We start from the raw sequence: 24305 nt of genomic DNA on the forward strand, positions 1-24305 counted from the left end.
AGCAGACAAAGTGCAAAGACAGTACAGAATGAAAACAAGGGAACCTGGAACCAAGGAATTAAAAAGTACACAATACAAAAATAAAACATCCTGAAAAACAGGATACTGGAATATTAAGAAAATTAGTAAATATTATTATTTATTCTTAATACACTAATGAGCCAAAACATTATGACTTCTGGTGAAAACGGCGCATGTCAAGGTCTGGGATATATTACACATCATTTGATACTTTTAGCTGACATGTTGAATGCAGAATAAATGGGCCGAGATAATGATCTGAGTGGCTTTGACAAGGATCAAATCATTATGGTCAGACGACTGGGTCAGAACATCTCCGATACAGCAAGGCTTGTGGGGAGCTGACAGCCAGCCGTGGTGAGAAGCTACTGAGAGTCTGAGGAGGGAAAAACCACGACCTGCTGACAGGGAGTTGGGCGGCCATGACTGATCGATGTGAGATGTGAGTGAAGGCGATCCTGTCTGGGACAAACCAACAGAGGGGTGACTGTGACACAAATGGCAGATAATTATAATGATGGTCACAGGAGTAACGTGTCACGACACACAGGGCATCGAACCCTGCTGTGCCTGGGGAGGACATGGTCAGGATGGTAACTCTGTCTACCGCCCCCCCCCCTCGATTCACCCCCCTCAGTGCCGCTGAAAACCCCAAAGTGCTTAGGATGGTCAGGCTGGGAAGCGTCCCACACTCTGTGTGAGCTGACAGTGCAGCTCACTGGGGGGTGGGGGGGGGCGTCACTGGCAGAAAAGGCCCTGCAGCTGGTCATGTACCAGGACGATGTTATTCTGAATATCTGGTCCATGTTCATCCAGAGCAAATGCGCCCCCTGCAGGCAGCCCTGGGGCAGGCGTTGGAGAGAGAGATTGTGTGGGGATTGTGTGGTCTGCCCCCCCCCCCAGAGATTACGCACTTGCTGCACGAGCCGTGTGTGGTGACAGCTCAGAGCTGGGGGGGCCGCGTAGACGACCGAAGCGGCTGAGCTGTTATGAGCCACGTGACTCTAGGCCAGACGCCTCCATATCAGGGCCCCAGTCTGCTGGGGGTGTGACCAGCCTGGCCACCTGGTCACCCATGCAGGGCCGAGCGCAGGGAAACAGTGCAGGGTCCATGTAGAGGGGACTGTATGCAGCCCTAACACACTCATCCCATCACCACCTGCTGCAGGAGGGGCCCAGCAACACAGATGGGGGAGTCTGACCCCGTTCCCCCCAGAAGCTTATGATGACGCCCCCCGGTGACAAAGCTGGGTCACACCTGTGCTTGGGACTTTTGCCATGTCCCTGTCACAGTGGAGGGAGTCCCCTACTCCGTCATAGTGGACATGGGGGGGCACCGTCACACAGGTGAGGCCTGATATGGGGCAGCCTGGACTCAGCTGAAGCCGACTCCTGTGCACATGGTGACCGGTGAGGTGACCCCCCATGAGAGGGAGGGGGATGCTGTCTGTGGCTCTCAGGGGCAAGACGGTGCATCACCCAGTGTGGGTGGCAGCAGTGCCCACGCTCCCTCAGGGCTACAGGCTGCTGGTTAGACCTAGAGTGCGGGACTCTGAGCTTCCGGGGGGGGCATCACCCTTTAGGCATCACCCTAAACGATGACGTTCATCACTTCGACACCCCAGCAGCAGCAGAACCATTATACCAGCAGATAAGGGAGAACTCTGTGCTCAGAGCTCACAGTGACGATGGCTAAACGAGGATACGGCTCAAAAAACTGGTGTGTGATATTTAAAAAGCTTTGGGTTTAATGTTATACTTTTGTATGGCTTTGGAGGACAGAATGACTGTTAATGGTGACTTATGATCTGACTCCCTCCTAAGACTGGATGCTTTGGGATTTCAAATACACAGCAACGACAGACCACCTATCATATAATATGCTGGTTGGTTTGGCGTCTCGAAACTTAATGGTGAATTTTATGTTTAATTGTCGTTAATTGATTAGGTAAACTTAAATATAGTTTAAACTAAATTCACATGATAGTTGCACTTGTTTACAGTGAATGTGGTTAATTATATAATTAGGAGGTGTCCTGCAGCCGCTTATTGTAACACTGCATTGTTCATTGGGAGCGCGATTGTGTCAGGGACCTGCCGCTCACTCCTAATGAAGGACGACCATAGGATTTGAACTCACTAGCAGATTGTTCTAATGCTGCTGAGCTTGTCCTCTTTAAGTTTCTGTTTTTGGAGAGGAACATGGGGGGGGGGTACACATTGGTCACACTTTTGAATACAAATGTATGCCAGCACATTCTGTTAATGACAATTAAAACTGAATACTAAACCTTACTCATCCTCCTCACATGTACAGCACATCTACTCAAGGATAGATTATTTTTTCACTGACAGAGCTTTGTTACCATCAGTTCACTCCTTTGAATATTCAGTGATTCAGTCATATCAGACCTCAGATTTGATCCTCCAGCAGCTGGAAATTCACAATGGACACTTAATACATCATTACTGTCTAACGATGCCTTTTGTGTTTCAATAATACAAGCAATCGAAGAAATTTTATGTTTTAACAATTCCTAGGACACTAATTCATTGCTACTCTTGGAAACCTTAAAAGCTGTTTTCAGAGTAAGAATTATCTCCTACTCTTCTTACTATGATCGGCTACACAGAAAGACACAAACAGACATAACTGACAAAAGGTGTAAACATACACTGCAGTAAGACAGACTTGGGTGTCTCCACATCATCTGAATTCTTGGCTATAACTTTAAATGTGAGACCTGCTCGGTGTGTCGTAACTGTTTACCACCCACCTAAACCTGATAAAAGTTTTATGGTCGAATTTTCAGATTTTTTTATCACTAGTTTTTACACGTTTTGATTGTTTCATTATCACCGGTGATTATAACTTTCTTATGGATGATAACACAGATTCTATTGCCAATGATCTTAAACATATTTTATCTGGAACAGCATGTACCTGAACCTACACATGTGTAAGGGCACAGCCTAGATCTCATTATATCACATGGGCTTAAAATAACTGTACAGTCAGTTAAATATTTTACTGTATCTGATCACTACTTGGTTTTCTTTGGACTGAACACAGCCTCAAATTTTAGACTCAGAAAAGGGACATGATAAGGAGGCGAAGGACTGATTCAGCCGCTGTTAAGGGTTTTTCAGAGAAGGGTGTGAAGTTGGATGGTTCTTCTGTAAATGAGCTTATATCTGATTTTCAGTCCACAGCAATAAAAACACTAGATGCTGTGGCTCTTGAAAAGGTTAAAATATCAATGTGCAGTCACTCTGTACCATGGAAAACTATAGATATTAATCAGTTTAAACAAAATTGCAGAAAATCAGAACATTAATGGAGGAAAACTAGATTAGAAATGCATTGAAGTATTTATAAAGAGAGCATGTCAATATCCAGCATGCCGTACATAAAGCATGACTGGCTTACATTTCAAACACAATTGATGACAACAAAAACAATTCTAGAGTATGTTCAGCTATTAAGAGGCTCCTCCACCTTTCACAGCCTACGGCAGAAGAGGCATCTGCTGATAAATGTGGCCATTCGCACTGTTCTTTAAAGCTAAAATGACCAATATTACAGCCTCTATAGCAGCAGCTTATGGTCCCTGCAGCTCTGATAGCGGAGCCCCTGTCTGGATGGATCCTTTTAATGAGACTGACATGGAATGATTGGAAAGAGTCACTCAGCTGAAACCATCCACATGTCATACTGGCCCAATTCCTACTCTATCATTTAGGCAAACTTTTATATTGTTTTCTGAATGGATTTTACATTGTAAATACATCACTTTTAACAGGCACTTGTTCAGATTCTTTCAAATGTGTTGTGGTTAAATCACTCCTTAAATACACTGCAGTAGATTATATGGTCCTTAGTAATTTTAGGCCTATTTAAAATCTTCCTTTTATGTGTAAAATTTTAGAAAAGGTTGTGTAATGGAAGTTCTACAGAAACAAGATATTTGAAACATTTCAGTCTGGTTTTAGAGCCCATCACAGTACTGAGCGCTTTATAAAAGGTAGTAAACGATCTTAGGCTCTACACAGACTCAAACAGCCTTTCAATCCTAATTGCATTAGACATGAGTGCTGCATTTTACACCATTGATCACACCATCCTTTTACACCAGCTTAGGTCGATTGGATTCACTGGCTCCGTCTTAAACTGGTTCAAAACATATATAGTAGGAAGAAGTTTTCTGGTCAACTAGGCTACTTTTTTATCAGCACCAGTTACGGACGACAGTGGCATTGCACAGTGTGGTATCCTTGGTCCCCTGCTCTTCTCTCTATATGCTACCTCTCAGCGACATCTTTAGGAAATACACTGTCATTCTCCACTGTTACAACGATGATACGCAGTTATACTGTATGTAGCCAGAAAACCTGATGCTACAATTTCTGTTTATCAGCTAAAAATGAGTGGATGTGAAATATTTTATTTTAAATCAATAAAGAGAAAACAGAGGTGATTATTATGGTACCCAGGGAATGAGAGAGAAGCTAAAATGAAAGTTTGGTAGCTTAGTGACCCACAGTAAATCACCTGTTCGAAATCTTGGTGTAATTGTGGGTTGTGATTTGAATTTTAAAGCCATATCCAATATGTGACCAAGACAGCTTTTTTCCACATGAGGAACTTGGCTAAAGTCAGACCTTTTTATCGCTGAAAGATGCTGGAAAGCTGATGCATGCTTTGGTTACTTCTCGTCTTTATTACTTTAACCCTCTTTTTGCTGAACTATAAAGAACACTACTGACAAATTACAGATAATTCAAAATACAGCAGCTAGAACACTTCTGAAGTTAAAAAAAATCATGTTAGATGTAGGATCACACACACACAGAGCTTTGCAATTATATCTTTGTGGGGACTCTCCATTCATTTCAATGGGGTAAACTCTAATCCCAACATGACAACCTTAAGCCTGTATCCACATAGGATGCGGCGAACCGCCCGGTGCTCAGGAAAGCTGCTGGACGGGTGAACATTACGTCATGAAAGAGCGCTCGCCATAAAAATAAGTGCGATTGTAAAGTGTGTTTGGGCTCGAAACAAAATGAGTTACATTGTTGTTTTACATGAAAAAGGCTCTCGCTCTCTTACTGTTGGGCCGAAAACAGGCAAAGATTATAAAAGCTCAGGATGGGTCTGCAAAACTTTACTTTCCATACGGGACAGTAAAGGTGAATTTAATTTGGTGAGGGAACGTTGCATATATGGTGAGAGTCGGTGCATTTTTTCTGAATTATCTCTCAATTTGTCTGTAAAGTGACATTAAATAATTCGGGGTACTGGGACACTGCAGTCATTAGTTTCTCCTCCATGTTGCTAAGAGGTTTGGTTCCCAAGTCGCTGAAGCTGCCCGTCGCAAAGCGGATATTATATCTGACTGGATGCCGCTTTGGTGGAGGTCGGCGCACCAGGTTCAATCGATCTGAACCTTGAGCGGCGCGGCGAAGCAGCAGAAACCGGACGCACTTTAAATCTGATGTCGTTTGGACGCAGCCTAAAACCCGGTGTGGGTGTTTTAGGGATCCAACATGCCCCCTCCTTCTCACACACGGCATACAGTCCTTAGAGCTGGTTTAAGATTTGCCTGTTCTGTGTGTCTTGTCTCCTATTTGTCAGCATAAATATGTAGATGTTATATGGCTGTATGTTCCTTTAAATTATCTAAACAATTTGTCACCCTCATAAAGGTATCTCACAGATCATTGCCAATTCTATCCTCCTCACTTAATAATATAAATGCATATAATCATATACCTGCAGGGACGGATTATGGGTTGTGTGGGCCCCTGGGCAAAACGTTCGCGAGCCCCCCCTCCCCCACCACCACCACCAGCACCACCACCACAACCACCACAATTCAAGGGCCCTTGGCAGCCAAACACCCTCCCTATAGGGTCAGGGGCCCTTGTAGGCAGAGGATCAAAGAATGTAGGCCCTCTAAAATAGGCAAACAAAAATACATTATTGATAAATGTTGCAAATTGTTTTGGGCTAGGGGCCCCATGGGCCCCCTGCACCCCAAGGGCCCCTGGGCAGCGGCCCCGCTGGCCCAGTCCGTAATCCATCCCTGTATACCTGCAGGTATCTGCTTATTCCCACGTCTATCTTAGAGGAATTGGGAAACGGAAATGTTAGCGTATATAAGTTATCACTTTGCCTCTTATAAGGCCTGTTATAGGAGAGCACTTTGTTTCATCTAATGCAGATACAACACCCCCCACCGCATTCCAGGGGGGTCCTTTTTGGTGCATTTCTTAACGTTTGCTTTTTCTCATCCATTCTTTGCATCGAATGAATTAATGTGTGTGTTAAACGCGGATGTCACATTACTGAAATAATCCCATGTTAACCGTGAAAACTAATTTATAAATGCTTAAGGGGGGAGAATCCAGCAAACTATAGACCCCCCCCCGGCGAATGACCTCTGCATACAAGCTTCCAGAGACTCCATCCGCAACCACCTAACCTAACTTTCATTCATTTTAATCTAAACTGTTTACCTGTGTCACGGGAGACAAGGCAGCGATCGCGAGCAGAGCGGCGATCGTGTGGAAGGAGCAGGCAGGCAAGCGGGATACGGGGAAAAACTGGGGGTTTATTCAACAACGGGGATCTCACGCGAACAAACATCAATGACAGACACGGGTTAGTACAAATCAGGAACTTAAATACATGAAACAAGGCAGCAGGAAACAAGACACGACTGGGCACGATCAGGAAATCACACGTGGGTAATTAGGGGGCGTGGCACACACGAGGAGCGGACGGAGCGGGCGTCACAGAACCCCCCCCCAAAGGCGCGCTACTCCGGGCGCGCCAAGGAAGGGGGCGACGGACGGGACGAGGCAGAACAGGACCTGAAAGACAAGAGCAAAAAAAATCAACGGGGAACAGGGAACAAGACAGACAGGCAAAACAGACAAAGAGGCAGGAGCCAGGACAGGACACCACACAAGACAGGAAAGGCCGACAGACCAGGAAGGGAGAAACAGAGGGAACAGGCGGAACAAAAGGAGCGGGAGTGACAGGAGGGAACGACGGGAAACCAGGAACGGAGCGGGGCAGAACAAAGGGACCAGGAATAGAGGACGGCGGGACAAAGGCAGGTGGAGGAACAAAAGCAGGCGGGACAGAGACGGGAAAGAAGGGAGAGAAGGAGGGGGAAGTAAGGGGAGCCCGAGGGAGCCCCAGCGGGCGACGGGAGGCAGCCGGAGGGGCTGCAGGCGGCCGGGAGGCCGGAGCTGGAGGGGACCTCGGAGGGGCCGAGGAGGGAGCAGGAGGGAGCAGGAGGGAAGGGGACGAGGGAGCTGGAAGGGGCCAGGGTGAAGGCAAGGCGAGGGGGGGAGCCGCTGCAGGCGGCGACGTCCTCCGACGGGCCGCAGGTAGGGGCCCCGCAGGCGACCGAGGAGCCGCCGTCGGGGAACCCCCAGGCGACCGACCAGGCACCGGAGGGGGGAGCGAGGCAGGGCGACGAGGCACCGGAGAAGGACCCGCAGGCGACAGCCGACCCGGAGGGCCAGGACCCGCAGGCGCCAACCGAGCCCCAGCGCAGGCGAGGCAGGGCGAGCCAGGGGGCAGGGCGGGCGGGACCCCAGCCCTGCGTCTGTGTCCCCTTCCCCTGCGGGATACAGACAGGCCGACCCTAGGTCGGGGTCGACGCTGCCGGGGCGAGGGACCAGGGGTCACAGGAGCGGGAGTAGGAACGGGGCCAGGAAGTAAAGTCATTCGGGGCGCCTCGGGAGCTGCTGCAGGCGGAGGGGGCGCCGGGACAGGAACAGGAGCGCGGTCAGGAACAGGAGCGCGGTCAGGAACAGGAGCGCGGTCAGGAACAGGAGCTGGCTGCAGTGGGGGCGCCTGCCCGGGAGCTGCAGGTTGCTGCAGAGGGGGCGCCTCGGGAGCTGCTACAGGCGGAGGGGGCGCCGGGACAGGAACAGGAGCGCGGTCAGGAACAGGAGGTGGCTGCAGTGGGGGCGCCGGCCCGGGAGCTGCAGGTGGCTGCAGTGGGGGCGCCGGCCCGGGAGCTGCAGCAGGCAGCGAAGGCTGCACGGGAGCGGGGTCCGCCGGCAATGGCGGCTGCACGGGAGCGGGGTCCGCCGGCAATGGCGGCTGCACGGGAGCGGGGTCCGCCGGCAATGGCGGCTGCACGGGAGCGGGGTCCGCCGGCAACGGCGGCCGTTCAGACGGCGTAGCCGGGACCGGTGCTCTCCGGACAGGAAAAGCTGCCTGGGGAGACAGCTTAGCAGAGCTAGGGACCATCCGGGCGATTGGGGAGACCTCCCGATCCTCCTCCGGGAGGGCCGCCGGGATGAGGGCACATGCCCTCAAGGCGATCGTCGGGGCGATCGCCGGTTCCTTCCGTCTCCTCCTCCGGCTTTTGGTAGCGGCGGGAGGTGGAGCTACGTTCGCCAATGCGGATGGCGGAAGGACGGGTCCCCGCTTGCTGGCAGCGACTGAGCGCTTGGTCCGGAGCCGAGCTATCCGCAGGAGACCCTCGCGCAGCTCCTCGGCCAAGCGGGCGTCTAGATCGAGGGCTAGCTCCCCGAGGGTCTTCTCACACAGGAGGATGAGGCTCCATGCAGGTAGATCTTCCGAGATACCGGGTTGGGATCTCCAGAAAACCACCTGGTCTCCGAGGCGGAAGTACTCCTCCTCGGAGATGTAGTCAGCCTTGTTGTGGTCTGTCATTCTGTCACGGGAGACAAGGCAGCGATCGCGAGCAGAGCGGCGATCGTGCGGAAGGAGCAGGCAGGCAAGCGGGATACGGGGAAAAACTGGGGGTTTATTCAACAACGGGGATCTCACGCGAACAAACATCAATGACAGACACGGGTTAGTACAAATCAGGAACTTAAATACATGAAACAAGGCAGCAGGAAACAAGACACGACTGGGCACGATCAGGAAATCACACGTGGGTAATTAGGGGGCGTGGCACACACGAGGAGCGGACGGAGCGGGCGTCACAGAACCCCCCCCGAAAGGCGCGCTACACCGGGCGCGCCAAGGAAGGGGGCGACGGACGGGACGAGGCAGAACAGGACCTGAAAGACAAGAGCAAAAAAAATCAACGGGGAACAGGGAACAAGACAGACAGGCAAAACAGACAAAGAGGCAGGAGCCAGGACAGGACACCACACAAGACAGGAAAGGCCGACAGACCAGGAAGGGAGAAACAGAGGGAACAGGCGGAACAAAAGGAGCGGGAGTGACGGGAGGGAACGACGGGAAACCAGGAACGGAGCGGGGCAGAACAAAGGGACCAGGAATAGAGGACGGCGGGACAAAGGCAGGTGGAGGAACAAAAGCAGGCGGGACAGAGACGGGAAAGAAGGGAGAGAAGGAGGGGGAAGTAAGGGGAGCCCGAGGGAGCCCCAGCGGGCGACGGGAGGCAGCCGGAGGGGCTGCAGGCGGCCGGGAGGCCGGAGCCGGAGGGGACCTCGGAGGGGCCGAGGAGGGAGCAGGAGGGAGCAGGAGGGAAGGGGACGAGGGAGCTGGAAGGGGCCAGGGTGAAGGCAAGGCGAGGGGGGGAGCCGCTGCAGGCGGCGACGTCCTCCGACGGGCCGCAGGTAGGGGCCCCGCAGGCGACCGAGGAGCCGCCGTCGGGGAACCCCCAGGCGACCGACCAGGCACCGGAGGGGGGAGCGAGGCAGGGCGACGAGGCACCGGAGAAGGACCCGCAGGCGACAGCCGACCCGGAGGGCCAGGACCCGCAGGCGCCAACCGAGCCCCAGCGCAGGCGAGGCAGGGCGAGCCAGGGGGCAGGGCGGGCGGGACCCCAGCCCTGCGTCTGTGTCCCCTTCCCCTGCGGGACACAGACAGGCCGACCCTAGGTCGGGGTCGACGCTGCCGGGGCGAGGGACCAGGGGTCACAGGAGCGGGAGTAGGAACGGGGCCAGGAAGTAAAGTCATTCGGGGCGCCTCGGGAGCTGCTGCAGGCGGAGGGGGCGCCGGGACAGGAACAGGAGCGCGGTCAGGAACAGGAGCGCGGTCAGGAACAGGAGCGCGGTCAGGAACAGGAGCTGGCTGCAGTGGGGGCGCCTGCCCGGGAGCTGCAGGTTGCTGCAGAGGGGGCGCCTCGGGAGTTGCTACAGGCGGAGGGGGCGCCGGGACAGGAACAGGAGCGCGGTCAGGAACAGGAGGTGGCTGCAGTGGGGGCGCCGGCCCGGGAGCTGCAGGTGGCTGCAGTGGGGGCGCCGGCCCGGGAGCTGCAGCAGGCAGCGAAGGCTGCACGGGAGCGGGGTCCGCCGGCAATGGCGGCTGCACGGGAGCGGGGTCCGCCGGCAATGGCGGCTGCACGGGAGCGGGGTCCGCCGGCAATGGCGGCTGCACGGGAGCGGGGTCCGCCGGCAATGGCAGCTGCACGGGAGCGGGGTCCGCCGGCAACGGCGGCCGTTCAGACGGCGTAGCCGGGACCGGTGCTCTCCGGACAGGAAAAGCTGCCTGGGGAGACAGCTTAGCAGAGCTAGGGACCATCCGGGCGATTGGGGAGACCTCCCGATCCTCCTCCGGGAGGGCCGCCGGGATGAGGGCACATGCCCTCAAGGCGATCGTCGGGCGATCGCCGGTTCCTTCCGTCTCCTCCTCCGGCTTTTGGTAGCGGCGGGAGGTGGAGCTACGTTCGCCAATGCGGATGGCGGAAGGACGGGTCCCCGCTTGCTGGTAGCGACTGAGCGCTTGGTCCGGAGCCGAGCTATCCGCAAGAGACCCTCGCGCAGCTCCTCGGCCAAGCGGGCGTCTAGATCGAGGGCTAGCTCCCCGAGGGTCTTCTCACACAGGAGGATGAGGCTCCATGCAGGTAGATCTTCCGAGATACCGGGTTGGGATCTCCAGAAAACCACCTGGTCTCCGAGGCGGAAGTACTCCTCCTCGGAGATGTAGTCAGCCTTGTTGTGGTCTGTCATTCTGTCACGGGAGACAAGGCAGCGATCGCGAGCAGAGCGGCGATCGTGCGGAAGGAGCAGGCAGGCAAGCGGGATACGGGGAAAAACTGGGGGTTTATTCAACAACGGGGATCTCACGCGAACAAACATCAATGACAGACACGGGTTAGTACAAATCAGGAACTTAAATACATGAAACAAGGCAGCAGGAAACAAGACACGACTGGGCACGATCAGGAAATCACACGTGGGTAATTAGGGGGCGTGGCACACACGAGGAGCGGACGGAGCGGGCGTCACAGAACCCCCCCCCAAAGGCGCGCTACTCCGGGCGCGCCAAGGAAGGGGGCGACGGACGGGACGAAGCAGAACAGGACCTGAAAGACAAGAGCAAAAAAAATCAACGGGGAACAGGGAACAAGACAGACAGGCAAAACAGACAAAGAGGCAGGAGCCAGGACAGGACACCACACAAGACAGGAAAGGCCGACAGACCAGGAAGGGAGAAACAGAGGGAACAGGCGGAACAAAAGGAGCGGGAGTGACAGGAGGGAACGACGGGAAACCAGGAACGGAGCGGGGCAGAACAAAGGGACCAGGAATAGAGGACGGCGGGACAAAGGCAGGTGGAGGAACAAAAGCAGGCGGGACAGAGACGGGAAAGAAGGGAGAGAAGGAGGGGGAAGTAAGGGGAGCCCGAGGGAGCCCCAGCGGGCGACGGGAGGCAGCCGGAGGGGCTGCAGGCGGCCGGGAGGCCGGAGCCGGAGGGGACCTCGGAGGGGCCGAGGAGGGAGCAGGAGGGAGCAGGAGGGAAGGGGACGAGGGAGCTGGAAGGGGCCAGGGTGAAGGCAAGGCGAGGGGGGGAGCCGCTGCAGGCGGCGACGTCCTCCGACGGGCCGCAGGTAGGGGCCCCGCAGGCGACCGAGGAGCCGCCGTCGGGGAACCCCCAGGCGACCGACCAGGCACCGGAGGGGGGAGCGAGGCAGGGCGACGAGGCACCGGAGAAGGACCCGCAGGCGACAGCCGACCCGGAGGGCCAGGACCCGCAGGCGCCAACCGAGCCCCAGCGCAGGCGAGGCAGGGCGAGCCAGGGGGCAGGGCGGGCGGGACCCCAGCCCTGCGTCTGTGTCCCCTTCCCCTGCGGGACACAGACAGGCCGACCCTAGGTCGGGGTCGACGCTGCCGGGGCGAGGGACCAGGGGTCACAGGAGCGGGAGTAGGAACGGGGCCAGGAAGTAAAGTCATTCGGGGCGCCTCGGGAGCTGCTGCAGGCGGAGGGGGCGCCGGGACAGGAACAGGAGCGCGGTCAGGAACAGGAGCGCGGTCAGGAACAGGAGCGCGGTCAGGAACAGGAGCTGGCTGCAGTGGGGGCGCCTGCCCGGGAGCTGCAGGTTGCTGCAGAGGGGGCGCCTCGGGAGCTGCTACAGGCGGAGGGGGCGCCGGGACAGGAACAGGAGCGCGGTCAGGAACAGGAGGTGGCTGCAGTGGGGGCGCCGGCCCGGGAGCTGCAGGTGGCTGCAGTGGGGGCGCCGGCCCGGGAGCTGCAGCAGGCAGCGAAGGCTGCACGGGAGCGGGGTCCGCCGGCAATGGCGGCTGCACGGGAGCGGGGTCCGCCGGCAATGGCGGCTGCACGGGAGCGGGGTCCGCCGGCAATGGCGGCTGCACGGGAGCGGGGTCCGCCGGCAATGGCGGCTGCACGGGAGCGGGGTCCGCCGGCCGTTCAGACGGCGTAGCCGGGACCGGTGCTCTCCGGACAGGAAAAGCTGCCTGGGGAGACAGCTTAGCAGAGCTAGGGACCATCCGGGCGATTGGGGAGACCTCCCGATCCTCCTCCGGGAGGGCCGCCGGGATGAGGGCACATGCCCTCAAGGCGATCGTCGGGGCGATCGCCGGTTCCTTCCGTCTCCTCCTCCGGCTTTTGGTAGCGGCGGGAGGTGGAGCTACGTTCGCCAATGCGGATGGCGGAAGGACGGGTCCCCGCTTGCTGGTAGCGACTGAGCGCTTGGTCCGGAGCCGAGCTATCCGCAGGAGACCCTCGCGCAGCTCCTCGGCCAAGCGGGCGTCTAGATCGAGGGCTAGCTCCCCGAGGGTCTTCTCACACAGGAGGATGAGGCTCCATGCAGGTAGATCTTCCGAGATACCGGGTTGGGATCTCCAGAAAACCACCTGGTCTCCGAGGCGGAAGTACTCCTCCTCGGAGATGTAGTCAGCCTTGTTGTGGTCTGTCATTCTGTCACGGGAGACAAGGCAGCGATCGCGAGCAGAGCGGCGATCGTGCGGAAGGAGCAGGCAGGCAAGCGGGATACGGGGAAAAACTGGGGGTTTATTCAACAACGGGGATCTCACGCGAACAAACATCAATGACAGACACGGGTTAGTACAAATCAGGAACTTAAATACATGAAACAAGGCAGCAGGAAACAAGACACGACTGGGCACGATCAGGAAATCACACGTGGGTAATTAGGGGGCGTGGCACACACGAGGAGCGGACGGAGCGTGCGTCACAACCTGCTTTATAACTTTGGGTCGCACTTTTAGGATCAAGGGTTTGCTGTGCAGAGCAGTATTTGCCCTTAATGGTACCCATTTAAATTACGTTACTGCCTCCCTCTTGGCTCTTTGATTTCATTCTGTTGCTATTTTGTCTTTGTTTCATGTTAAGCGTAATGTCTGTCGTGTGTTAGTTGCAGTGTTATGAATAAATCCATGTCTTTTATACACATTGAATCTTAATTAAGTCATTTCACTGGTGCAAACCGCCCTGAGCTTTAAAAGTCCCGAACTCGTCCTAAAGTATCGCGAGACTCTGTAGCCGAGAGCAGAGGTTTGCTATAGAGCTGCTACGTCGCCGGGTGAGAGTTACGTTCGCGGGACGGATGTTCTAACCCGGGTTAATTAAGTAGTCATACTGCAATTAATGAATTCCATTCATTTCCTGGAACTAAGTCTTCAAGTAACTGAACAATTAGGACTTGTATGATATTGTTTACTTGAGAAACAAACCATTCAATCATAATAATTAACCAATTAATTGATAACTAATAACTAATTTATTTCCCTACATATTTGATTCGATTCGATTGAGCAATTTTTTCCTACATTCACCACTCTTGTATGAACTTCACCTGCTACCCGTGGCTTTTAGGACAGATTTAAAAATTCTTGTACTCACTTATACAGTAAAGCAACTTGGCACCATATTACATCACTGATCTTTTAACCATCTATGGGCTCTAAGGTCTTCAATTTCTACGATTCTCCACATACCAAGAGTTGCAAAGAAATAAGAAATATCGTTGGGGGGGCAGCTTTTAGTTATTAATTATTAATCATTATTTTTATTATTAGTCATTATTATGCACCCAAACTGTGGAACACACTGCCAGTGGCAGTTAGAGAAGCTGGGTCACTGTCTTGTTTTAAAAAGCTTTTAAATATGTATTTATTTACCCTGCCTTTTAATGTTTAATATTTAAAATTTGTCCCTATATTCTTTTTATGTAATTCTGTTTTATGCATAAATCTTATTCTTACTTTAGACCTTGTTTTTGCTTTTTTATATAATCATATGAAAGGTGCTACATAAATAAAGATTATTCTTATTATTAATAAATACTGATGTAAACATCCTGGCAAAAGCTTAGAACCATATCTCTCCTCAGTCATCAACAAGAACCAGACTGGCTTCATCAGAGGACGGCGCTGGTTCTCAAACACACGCCGTCTGCTTAATATTATTTTTGTTTTACCTAAAGCAACTAAGCCTGAGGTGGTACTTTCTTTAGATGTGGAAAAAGCCTTTAATCGTGTAGAATGGGGGTATTTATTTAAATCTGGGTTTGGTAGGAACTTCACCTCCTGGACACGTCGTCTTTTTTCATCACCTCAAGCTCGTGTTCACACAAATAGTCAGTACTCAGCATATTATCAAGTGGAACCCGTCATGGATGTCTGTTGTCACACGGAACCCGTCATGGATGTCTGCTGTCACACGGAACCCGTCATGCATGTCTGCTATCACACGGAACCCGTCATGGATGTCTGCTGTCACACGGAACCCGTCATGCATGTCTGCTATCACACGGAACCCGTCATTGATGTCTGCTGTCTCACGAAACCCGTCATGGACGTCTGCTGTCACACGGAACCCGTCATGCATGTCTGCTGTCACATGGAACCCGTCATGGATGTCTACTGTCACACGAAACTCGTCATGGATGTCTGCTGTCACACGGAACCCGTCATGCATGTCTGCTGTCACATGGAACCCGTCATGGATGTCTGCTGTCACACGGAACCCGTCATGGATGTCTGCTGTCGCTTTGCTGTTCGCATGAGCTATAGAACCTTTAGCCATAATGTTGAGATCATCAGCACATCAGTGTGTCTCCCAATAAACTCTCCAACCAAACATCTCACACAGGGCAGATACCTTTCCATCTCTCATCGGAAAGTTTTCATTATCTAGGGATCAGCATTACCCATTCATTTCTGGGGCTACATAAAAAGAATTCTGACAAACTATTGGAGAAAGTGAAGGCAGACCTACAAAAACGGTCCAGATTAAACTACTAAAAGTAGTGTTTTCATTTTTTATGCTTCACAGGGTGTCACCGTTTGTAAAGGGGAGGCTAAAAGGCTGGCAGAAGGTCTACAATCAGCCAGTGTGCAAATAGACTGCAAAGAGCCATTGAGCTGTCCTGTGAGTCTACAGTGAAACACCTAAAGAAAACATTTCTACTTGGTGAGTTATTGTATTCTATCATTATATCGTGAGCACATTGACATGTATATAGTACTATTCACAGGCCTATGCATTTTCACCTTATCTGTCTCTGTCTTTTACTGATACAGGAGAATATAAAGGACACACCAACAGCCAAGGCAGTGAGGTGTTTCAATGTGTTCAACCTCAGATTTTGGCCAGATGATAAGATGGAGGTCCTGAATGAAGGTGTTGGAGAGGTGAAGTTTCTCTTAGAGCATTTCTCCACTGTCCAAGACAGGTGAGCTTGTTTGTGCTACAGGTATATTTTTGTTGACATTATCACTGAAATTACTTTCATAATGACCTAGTTTATACACAACACAATGTGACATTTGTCACTGTTGATTTTGCCAGTTGGTTGATCAGTACACTAGATTTTTGCAGAATATCCTGCCCTTAGTTGGGATAATACTGCTGTTCCCCACACCTGCAACAGTCTGCAAAAGAGGCGTGACCTCACAAAAAAGAGTTAAGTCAGATATCAGGGCAAGTCAGCACACTGATACTGTGGAGGACCTCATTCCAATCAGTGTTGAGGGGTCAGAACTGATTGATTATGATGCCAGTGAGGATGTTAAACTGGTTTTCCCAGGGAAACAGGGTCCGGAGGCCCAGCTATAAGAGCTGCCCCTCTGAGTGGCATTACAGGGGGTTACATCAGACATGAGGCATAAGATATGCTGAAGTCTATTAGTATGCAGAAACAGAGATACATGCTGTTGTTATGTTTTGCTTTGATTTGATACCAGTTTTGTTATGTGTTTTCTTTTAAAATTATATTACAATAAAAATAGAAAACAACTTTCACATTAAAATATTTGTGAAATATCAAGTCTCAAGTCACTGTGAATCTTGACATCAATAAAAAACTATGACATATAAATTCAGAGAACTATCAACATGCAAGATCTGTGATTAATACCATGCTGATAAAGGGTGCGACCAAACCGCTTATCCTACTGGGTCAGGGGAGGGGGGGGGGGGGGGGGGTCCGGAGCCCATCCTGGATGGAATGGGCACGAGGCAGGGACCAACCCAGGATGGGGGGCCAGCCCACCGCAGGGCACACTCACACACCATTCACTCTCACCTAAATACTTTCAGTAAGGCACATTCATATACTACAATAGCTCCACATAACACATAACTTACTGTTACCTAAACTTTCAATTAATTGATATGATCTCTCATTTAACACTGTCTATCCCCCAGAAAACAAGCCAAGTATGTAATGTGTCATTGACGAGACCCCCCCCCCCCCCCCGAATTCCCGGGTCCCAGACCATTTTTCACACCCTGGCTGCAGCCCTGCTCCCGGTCACCTCACACCGCATCAGGGACTTTTACATTCCTTTCTGAGAGTTGTTCATGAGGTATTTCTTTCACTCATCCATCATCAGCTGCCCCTGTTATACTAGACTGTTTTGGACATTGTTGGTAGTGTTATTGTTTAGTGTTGGTTGTTGGAGCTGTAACTGACTATCGCTGTCAGGTATCTGGGGGAGGGCTTTGTGTATGTGATTTAGTTATACTGTGTGTTTTTTAAATATCTACATTATTGTATAGAGTATGTGAACATTGTAATTTTTCAATAATCGGGTCTTTTGTAATTACATGAAAATATAGGCCCAACCTGGGTGCACTCTGCCAAAAGTTATCTAAATTCTGATTGTGAACTTTCAAATCTTTTGTCTTGATTGAAAGTCTTGGTCTTGTCATGGTCTTGGGTTGGCATGGGTCTTGATTTTGTCTTGAACGTAAACAGATGGTCTTGAGCACATCACTGAGAGTTTGTCTGGTCACCACAGTACCAGGAGGCCTTCTGTAGACTGAAAAGGCCCTGAGTGAGGTCCCAGTGCTACCTTTTATGTTAAACACCAGTGGGGTAGAGGTAGGGGGGCTCTCCCAGGGGGGTGCATGGGGAGAGGGGGGTCCCGACATACAGCCGCATGTTCAACATGGTGGAGCAGTGTTACTGTGTCACCCATATAGCTACTAGTGATGGTGCACTGTCACAGGAGAGTGAGGGGCTGTGGTCCAAATTCAAGACCATTCGTGAACGTTTTAGGCCACCATCCCAGTTCCATTGGGGGTAACAGGTATGTGCTTAGTGGGATGGATTACTTCACCCAGTGGCCAGAAGCCTATGCCATCCCTGACCAGGAGGGGGAGGCAGTTGCAGATGCCCTGGTGGAGCTTCTGTTTAGCCGGTTCGGGGAGCCAGAGACCCTGAACTGTAACTTGGGAATGAACTCTGAGTCTGCTGTGTTCAACTCCCTGTGCAGCCGGCTGCGCAAACACAAGACCTACACCTCTCCGCTCAGAGTGACGGCCTGGTGGAGAGGTTTCACTGCACCCTGGAACAGCTGACCTGGATGCAAAGAGTTCTGGTAGTGGTTTGGGGATGTCGATGCTCACGTGCTCCAAAAGTTTGTTCGCAGATTATTTCGACTGTTCATTACCAATACATAGTTACTCCTTTAATCAACCTTGTTGGCTTTATAACATATTACAGTGTCTAAAGGTATTCTGAATAAGGTATATTTTGAGTATCCTACCAGAATACAATACTGAATACAATCAGGACTGAGTATTCAGCATTCAGGCACTACATGCTTATTCATAATGACGCTGAACCCTCACACTGACACACTGACACAGACGAGTAACAATAAAGGAGACAGCGTCATAAACTCGCTTTTCACTGTGAACACAGACGTGTTTTTATCCATCATCCCCCTGCTGTACAGACCCACACATAAGTCAGACTTAATGGGTTTGGACCAATCAGGGCTCAGTCCCACACACAGACCCAGGAATCGAATCCTCAGTGTGAAGTTACAGTACTGCCCACTGTGTCAGAACACCTCCGGTAACCAGCAGAGGGCGCTCACAGTCTCTCCTCCCTGCACCACTCAGAGCTCACAAGACTGGTTTGACAGGTTCACTGCATCAGCCTCTAGTTCCCTCCTTTCCCCTCTGCCTGTTTAAGCTCCAGCTCCCCAGCAGTCCTCATTCGGACCTTGAACCCCTGGCCTGTGTTTCCCTACCTGTGCTAGTCCTTGCTCTCTGTGTTTGTACCTAATTCTGTTGTGTCCCAGTTGCCCTGTCCCTGCCATTCCTGTCCCATACCCTGATTTTACCTTATTAAACCCTGTTCTCATCTTTCCTCACCTCTGGATCTCTGCCTCCTTTTCTGCCCCCCCCCCACCCCCCCTTACCCCCAGTAGTGACACACTGAGCCTCCACACAGCAGAAGTTATTAAATGTATTAGAAACACCCACCTCCATTTATACATAATAAGTATGAAAATGCAGGGAGACTCACCTAATTTAAAGGTGCCGTTCATCCAGGCAAGGAGTTGGGAATAAATAGCAAGGAACAGCGTGTTAAACAGTGCGGGATCATCTGTAAGGCAAACAGAGTAAATCAGACAAATTCATTCCCTCATCAGTCTATACAGATATAACATGATATTAAATAACAAAGTGTCTTTGGGCTTTTCCTCCCCTGAGATAAATCCTGTCGTCCCCAGGGCCCGACTGCACTGTGAGGTCATGCACAGTAAGGCCCATGATCCGAGGGCAGCGGGGGCCAAAATACAGGCCAAGGAATCACCCTACATCAGGTCCACACAATAACATCCTACTGGGTAAAATGTCAGGTGCCCAGAGTACAAGTGCGTGGATTAGAGCAAGAAAAAAATCATCTGACTGAATTTTTAATTTTTTTTTTTAAACCAAATGCTCCATGTCGCAGGCCCACACTCATACCCACACTCACACCCATACCCACACTCATACCCATACCCACACTCATACCCACACTCACACCCACACTCATACCCACACCCACACTCATACCCATACCCACACCCATACCCACACTCATACCCATACCCACACTCATACCCACACCCACACCCACACTCATACCCACACCCACACTCATACCCATACCCACACTCATACCCACACCCATACCCACACTCATACCCATACCCACACTCATACCCACACCCATACCCACACTCATACCCATACCCACACTCATACCCATACCCACACCCATACCCACACTCATACCCACACCCACACTCATACCCATACCCACACTCATACCCATACCCACACCCATACCCATACCCACACCCATACCCACACCCACACTCATACCCATACCCACACCCACACCCATACCCACACTCATACCCATACCCACACTCATACCCACACCCATACCCACACTCATACCCACACTCATACCCACACCCATACCCACACTCATACCCATACCCACACTCATACCCATACCCACACTCATACCCATACCCACACTCATACCCATACCCACACTCATACCCACACCCATACCCACACTCATACCCACACTCATACCCATACCCACACTCATACCCATACCCACACTCATACCCATACCCATACCCACACCCATACCCACACTCATACCCATACCCACACTCATACCCACACCCATACCCACACCCATACCCATACCACCTCGGCCATGCATCAAATTTTCAACACTGTGTTGTCCATTATCCCCTAAGCCCCTAGTTGAATTACATTTACATAATTGTAACAATAATTCAAGGTATGGCAAGACTTTACCATTGTAAATAATGAAACATCAAGTTTTCGGTGCAAATTTATTTTAACAACAATGCTTTAGTAATTTTAGTAATATCCACAAGAGTGGATAAGAAAAAAGCCATTGCTTCCATAGACTATTTTTTATGGCTAACCACAAAAAGCAAACACCTGCCATTTTCATCTTTTTGCACCATGAACTGAATGTGTTGCCATTATCGCCCATTTCATTCAGCCAAGCCCATCTCCGCTTATTCTTTACCGTTTTGTCGATATCCGACAAATCTGTGCAGAAGCGCGTCCATGCTGACAAAACCGAAAGCAAACTGACGCGCGAATGATGTCCTGTAAAATATGGCTTTAAGGACTATTTATATAGCCTACGTTCACAGATATCCTAACCTCATTTTAAAACAGGCTGAAAAATCCCCAGGTCCTGAACCAAAATACGGGAAATTTAGAGCAGCATCTCATTGCCATTCCTCTGTTAACAGCAAGAAAACGGAACGGACTACAAAACTGCTGATATTTATTCATTTTTAACGGAGCATAAGCTCTCGCAGCACTTGCGACACCGGAGCCACTGCACTGATTCTTGAGTTTCAGAGTTTTGGCTTCTTTAAGCAATGGGGTTTATCCACTGTTTTCCGACCTTTTTTTAGCTACTATTAGCGAATGAGACACTGACTTCCAAACATAAAAAAGTTCTATTCCGAACTTTTAAAAAAATGTAAAATATGCTACTACTAGCCTATTATTATTATCCATCCATCCATCCATTTTCCAAACCACTTATCCTACTGGGTCGTGGGGGGGTCCAGAGCCTATCCCGGAAGCAATGGGCACGAGGCAGGGAACAACCCAGGATGGGGGACCAGCCCATCGCAGGGCACACTCCCACACCATTCACTCACGCAGGAACACCTACGGGAAATTTAGCAAGTCCAATTAGCCTCGGCATGTCTTTGGTCTGTGGGAGGAAACTGGAGTACCCAGTGGAAACCCCACGATGACAGGGGGAGAACATGCAAACTCCACACACATGTGACCAAGGCGGAGACTCGAACCTGGGTCCCAGAAGTGTGAGGCAACAGTGCTAACCACTGCACCACCATACTGTCACGCCCAGCTCGTACGATCGTCATGTGTCACCCTGTTGTCTGGTCTATTTCAGTCCCCGTCTTGCCTCAGTTCAGTGTCTGTCATTGATGTCAGTGCCTGTGTTCCTTCCATTGACCTGATCCCTCTTGAATAAATCCCCGTTATCCCCGTATCCTGCCTGCTTGCCTGCTTTCTGCCCGTCTGCCTGCCTGAGCGATTACCCGTTGACCGGCGATCCTAACACATGCCGCCCCCCAAAACCTTAATGTTTATTTTCATTTTTAGGAAGGATAATTAAATCGTAATTAAACCGAAGATAAATACAGCCTTTCCAGAACTTTGTCTGCGAAGCTTGTTTACCCCCCACCCCCCCCCATTATTTTTCCTTCAGATCTGCATCAATCTCATTATTAACCTTTAATGCACTCAGTTGACCGAAATCCGTCATAGCGGCGGAAAACTTTAATCCATGTAAGTCAAACACCAGAACCTGCAAACTCCACACAAAGAGCAGAGGTGGGACTCGAACCCCCAGCCCTGGAGCTAAGAAGCAGCAGAGCTGCCCACTGGGCCTGTGTGCCATGGAAAATGAAACAGCTCTAAATCTCACTATGGTCAGAATTCTTAATGTGCCAATGAACATAAATGTTAATGTGAACAAATAAATCCACATAAATATACTTACACAGGAAATAAGCCATGATTTCAAAAATGTCTCTAAGTCGTACTGTTTCTCCCTTCCTTCGGGAGCGTATTATCCGAAACACACCGAGACCAACTGAAATAAGGGAAGATAAGTGTTAGTCACCAGTCACAGACAGTGATCCTGTGTTTAAAACCCTGCACAGCACTGTCACCTGGGGGTTCTGAGTTTGAATCCCATATTGGATGCTGCACAGTGCACAGCAGATTTAAATGGGTTATGAAAGGGTGTTTTAGTTGGGTATTGTATCATAATTCCCTAATTGTGTAGATATTCATTATGAAAAGCACACTTTTAAATATCAATTTCAATCCAAAGTTTAACATTTGTGTGTTTCATTCAGTATAATTTAGCAAATAAATACCTCAGTACCAAGTTCTGCCCCAGTGTTCCTGATGTTCCCAAGTCTAAAACAATTTTTAAATAGATATTTTACAAAACCTGAAAACATACTTACCTGGGAGTAAGACCATGATGACTGGAAACATTAATAAAGTGGAAAATGTTGCAAGTTGTTCTTGCCAAGCTAGATCTGAGTATTTCTCCAGATAAACACTGACAGCAACTAAAATAAAGTAAGAATAGAGTCAGTCACCATGAAACTCATGTCAGACAGAGTACAAACTGACAAATGTGTTCACTGGTCATGCACAGGCCTGTCACCTGGGGGTTCTGGGTTTGAATCCCTTATTGAACATTGTGATATGAAAAGCACATCCCAGAGTGTTTAGCTTGGGCATTTAATCATGCATCCCTAAATGTGCATATTAATTGTGAAAAAAATACATTTCTGAAATCCCTGCAGCCAAAAGAAACTAAATTAACATATACATCATCCATCCATCCATCATAACCCCTTCTCAAGTACAGTTTCATGGTGAGACTATCCGTAAAAAGCCCAGAGCAGGATACACCGTGGTCGGGTGCCAGTTCATCACAGGGCACATCATCCACTCACACACAATGGGCCATTTTTAGACCCCATGTAACCTAAATGCATGTTTTGTGTGAGTATGTATGTGTGGGGGGGGGGGGGGGGGACCAGAGCACCTGCAGTCAGAGGCGTCATGCTGATAGAGACTGAAGGGGCTCTGGGCCCCTCAGGGTTTTAGATTTAGGTTCCAGACTGTTTAGCCTGTTTCACACTATTTCTTGAATCACAGTGCATATAATTATTATATAATTATCATATAATTATCATATAAATATCAATGCTGGTGATAGATTTTTTTCCGTATTTAATGTGTTTCCATAATTACAGCAAGGTTTAAATAAATTCTGAACAACACCGGTTACTATGTGCTCAATTTGCAACTTTCTTTTCCTTGTAATTTCACAATGTAAGGATGGGAATGACGTTAATAATCAAACCTACAACTCCCATGATCCTTTGCTTCGGTAAGTTAACATGGCCGTGAAGAGCAGTATGCATAGAGCAGTTATTAAAATGAAAACTTTAGAAACACATTAACATTTATTGCACCAGCTGAATAGCTAACATACTGATTACTGCACTGTATCATTCATATACAAAATCACATTTTATCCTGTAAGAAATGTGACTGGGGTGAGACATAGATCACACACCTAGGCTAGTCTAATACACAGCTACATTATCATGGTTAAACAAAGAAGCCTGAGGAAACGTTGCATCAGAGACAGAACAAGCAGCAAACAGGACAGAAGGAGCGACAGGGTCTGTGACTGTAGGTGGGCATGTAGCTACTGCAGCAATCAGCCAGGAGCAGCTCATCATGTGCTGAGTTTAAGCTACGGTGTCTTTGCTATTGATTTGGTGATTTAGTCTTCAAAGGAGGAGGGGGTTGATTTAGTGATTCCCAGAGAGAGACTGGGGAGGGACAGTTACATTAGGAGACGCCATATTCAAGTGGAAGTAGGACGTTCTGCCAAAACACTCTTTGGAGGCAAACAAGGAAGCTGCATGTTGTAGGATGATGCCTAATGGGGTCAAATATTGGGGGGGGGCATATTTACCCATCAGTGGTGTCTCCTTTAAGAGCAGACGTGTCAGTGATCACCTGATAGTCTGTAGCTCACGGTATGTGTGAGCTGAGCTGCTCTTCAGCACGTTGGGTGCCATGGAGACTGTGGTTGGTATGTATCCTTTTTTTAAGCGAACAAATTTTTATTGAACAAGTATTAACATAGAAGGAAACACAACAGACCGCCCACCTT

The 24305-nt window shown here is 50.3% G+C and overlaps 2 protein-coding genes across 2 annotated transcripts in view; both read right to left on the reverse strand.

Moving 5' to 3' along the window:
- LOC125705354 (uncharacterized) overlaps positions 1 to 24305 on the reverse strand; it is a 115954-nt gene that overhangs the window by 70490 nt on the left and 21159 nt on the right. Inside the window, exons 10-12 of the mRNA XM_048971889.1 lie at positions 22567 to 22674; positions 22092 to 22184; positions 19023 to 19103 (exon numbers count right to left, since the gene is read on the reverse strand). Coding sequence (XP_048827846.1) covers positions 19023 to 19103; positions 22092 to 22184; positions 22567 to 22674 — 282 coding nt within the window. The remainder of the gene's footprint in view (positions 1 to 19022; positions 19104 to 22091; positions 22185 to 22566; positions 22675 to 24305) is intronic.
- Positions 1 to 24305, reverse strand: part of LOC125705360 (uncharacterized) — a 311911-nt gene that overhangs the window by 17161 nt on the left and 270445 nt on the right. The window lies entirely within an intron of this gene.

This window comes from Brienomyrus brachyistius, chromosome 12 (genome assembly GCF_023856365.1).
Source record: "Brienomyrus brachyistius isolate T26 chromosome 12, BBRACH_0.4, whole genome shotgun sequence".
NCBI lineage: Eukaryota > Metazoa > Chordata > Actinopteri > Osteoglossiformes > Mormyridae > Brienomyrus > Brienomyrus brachyistius.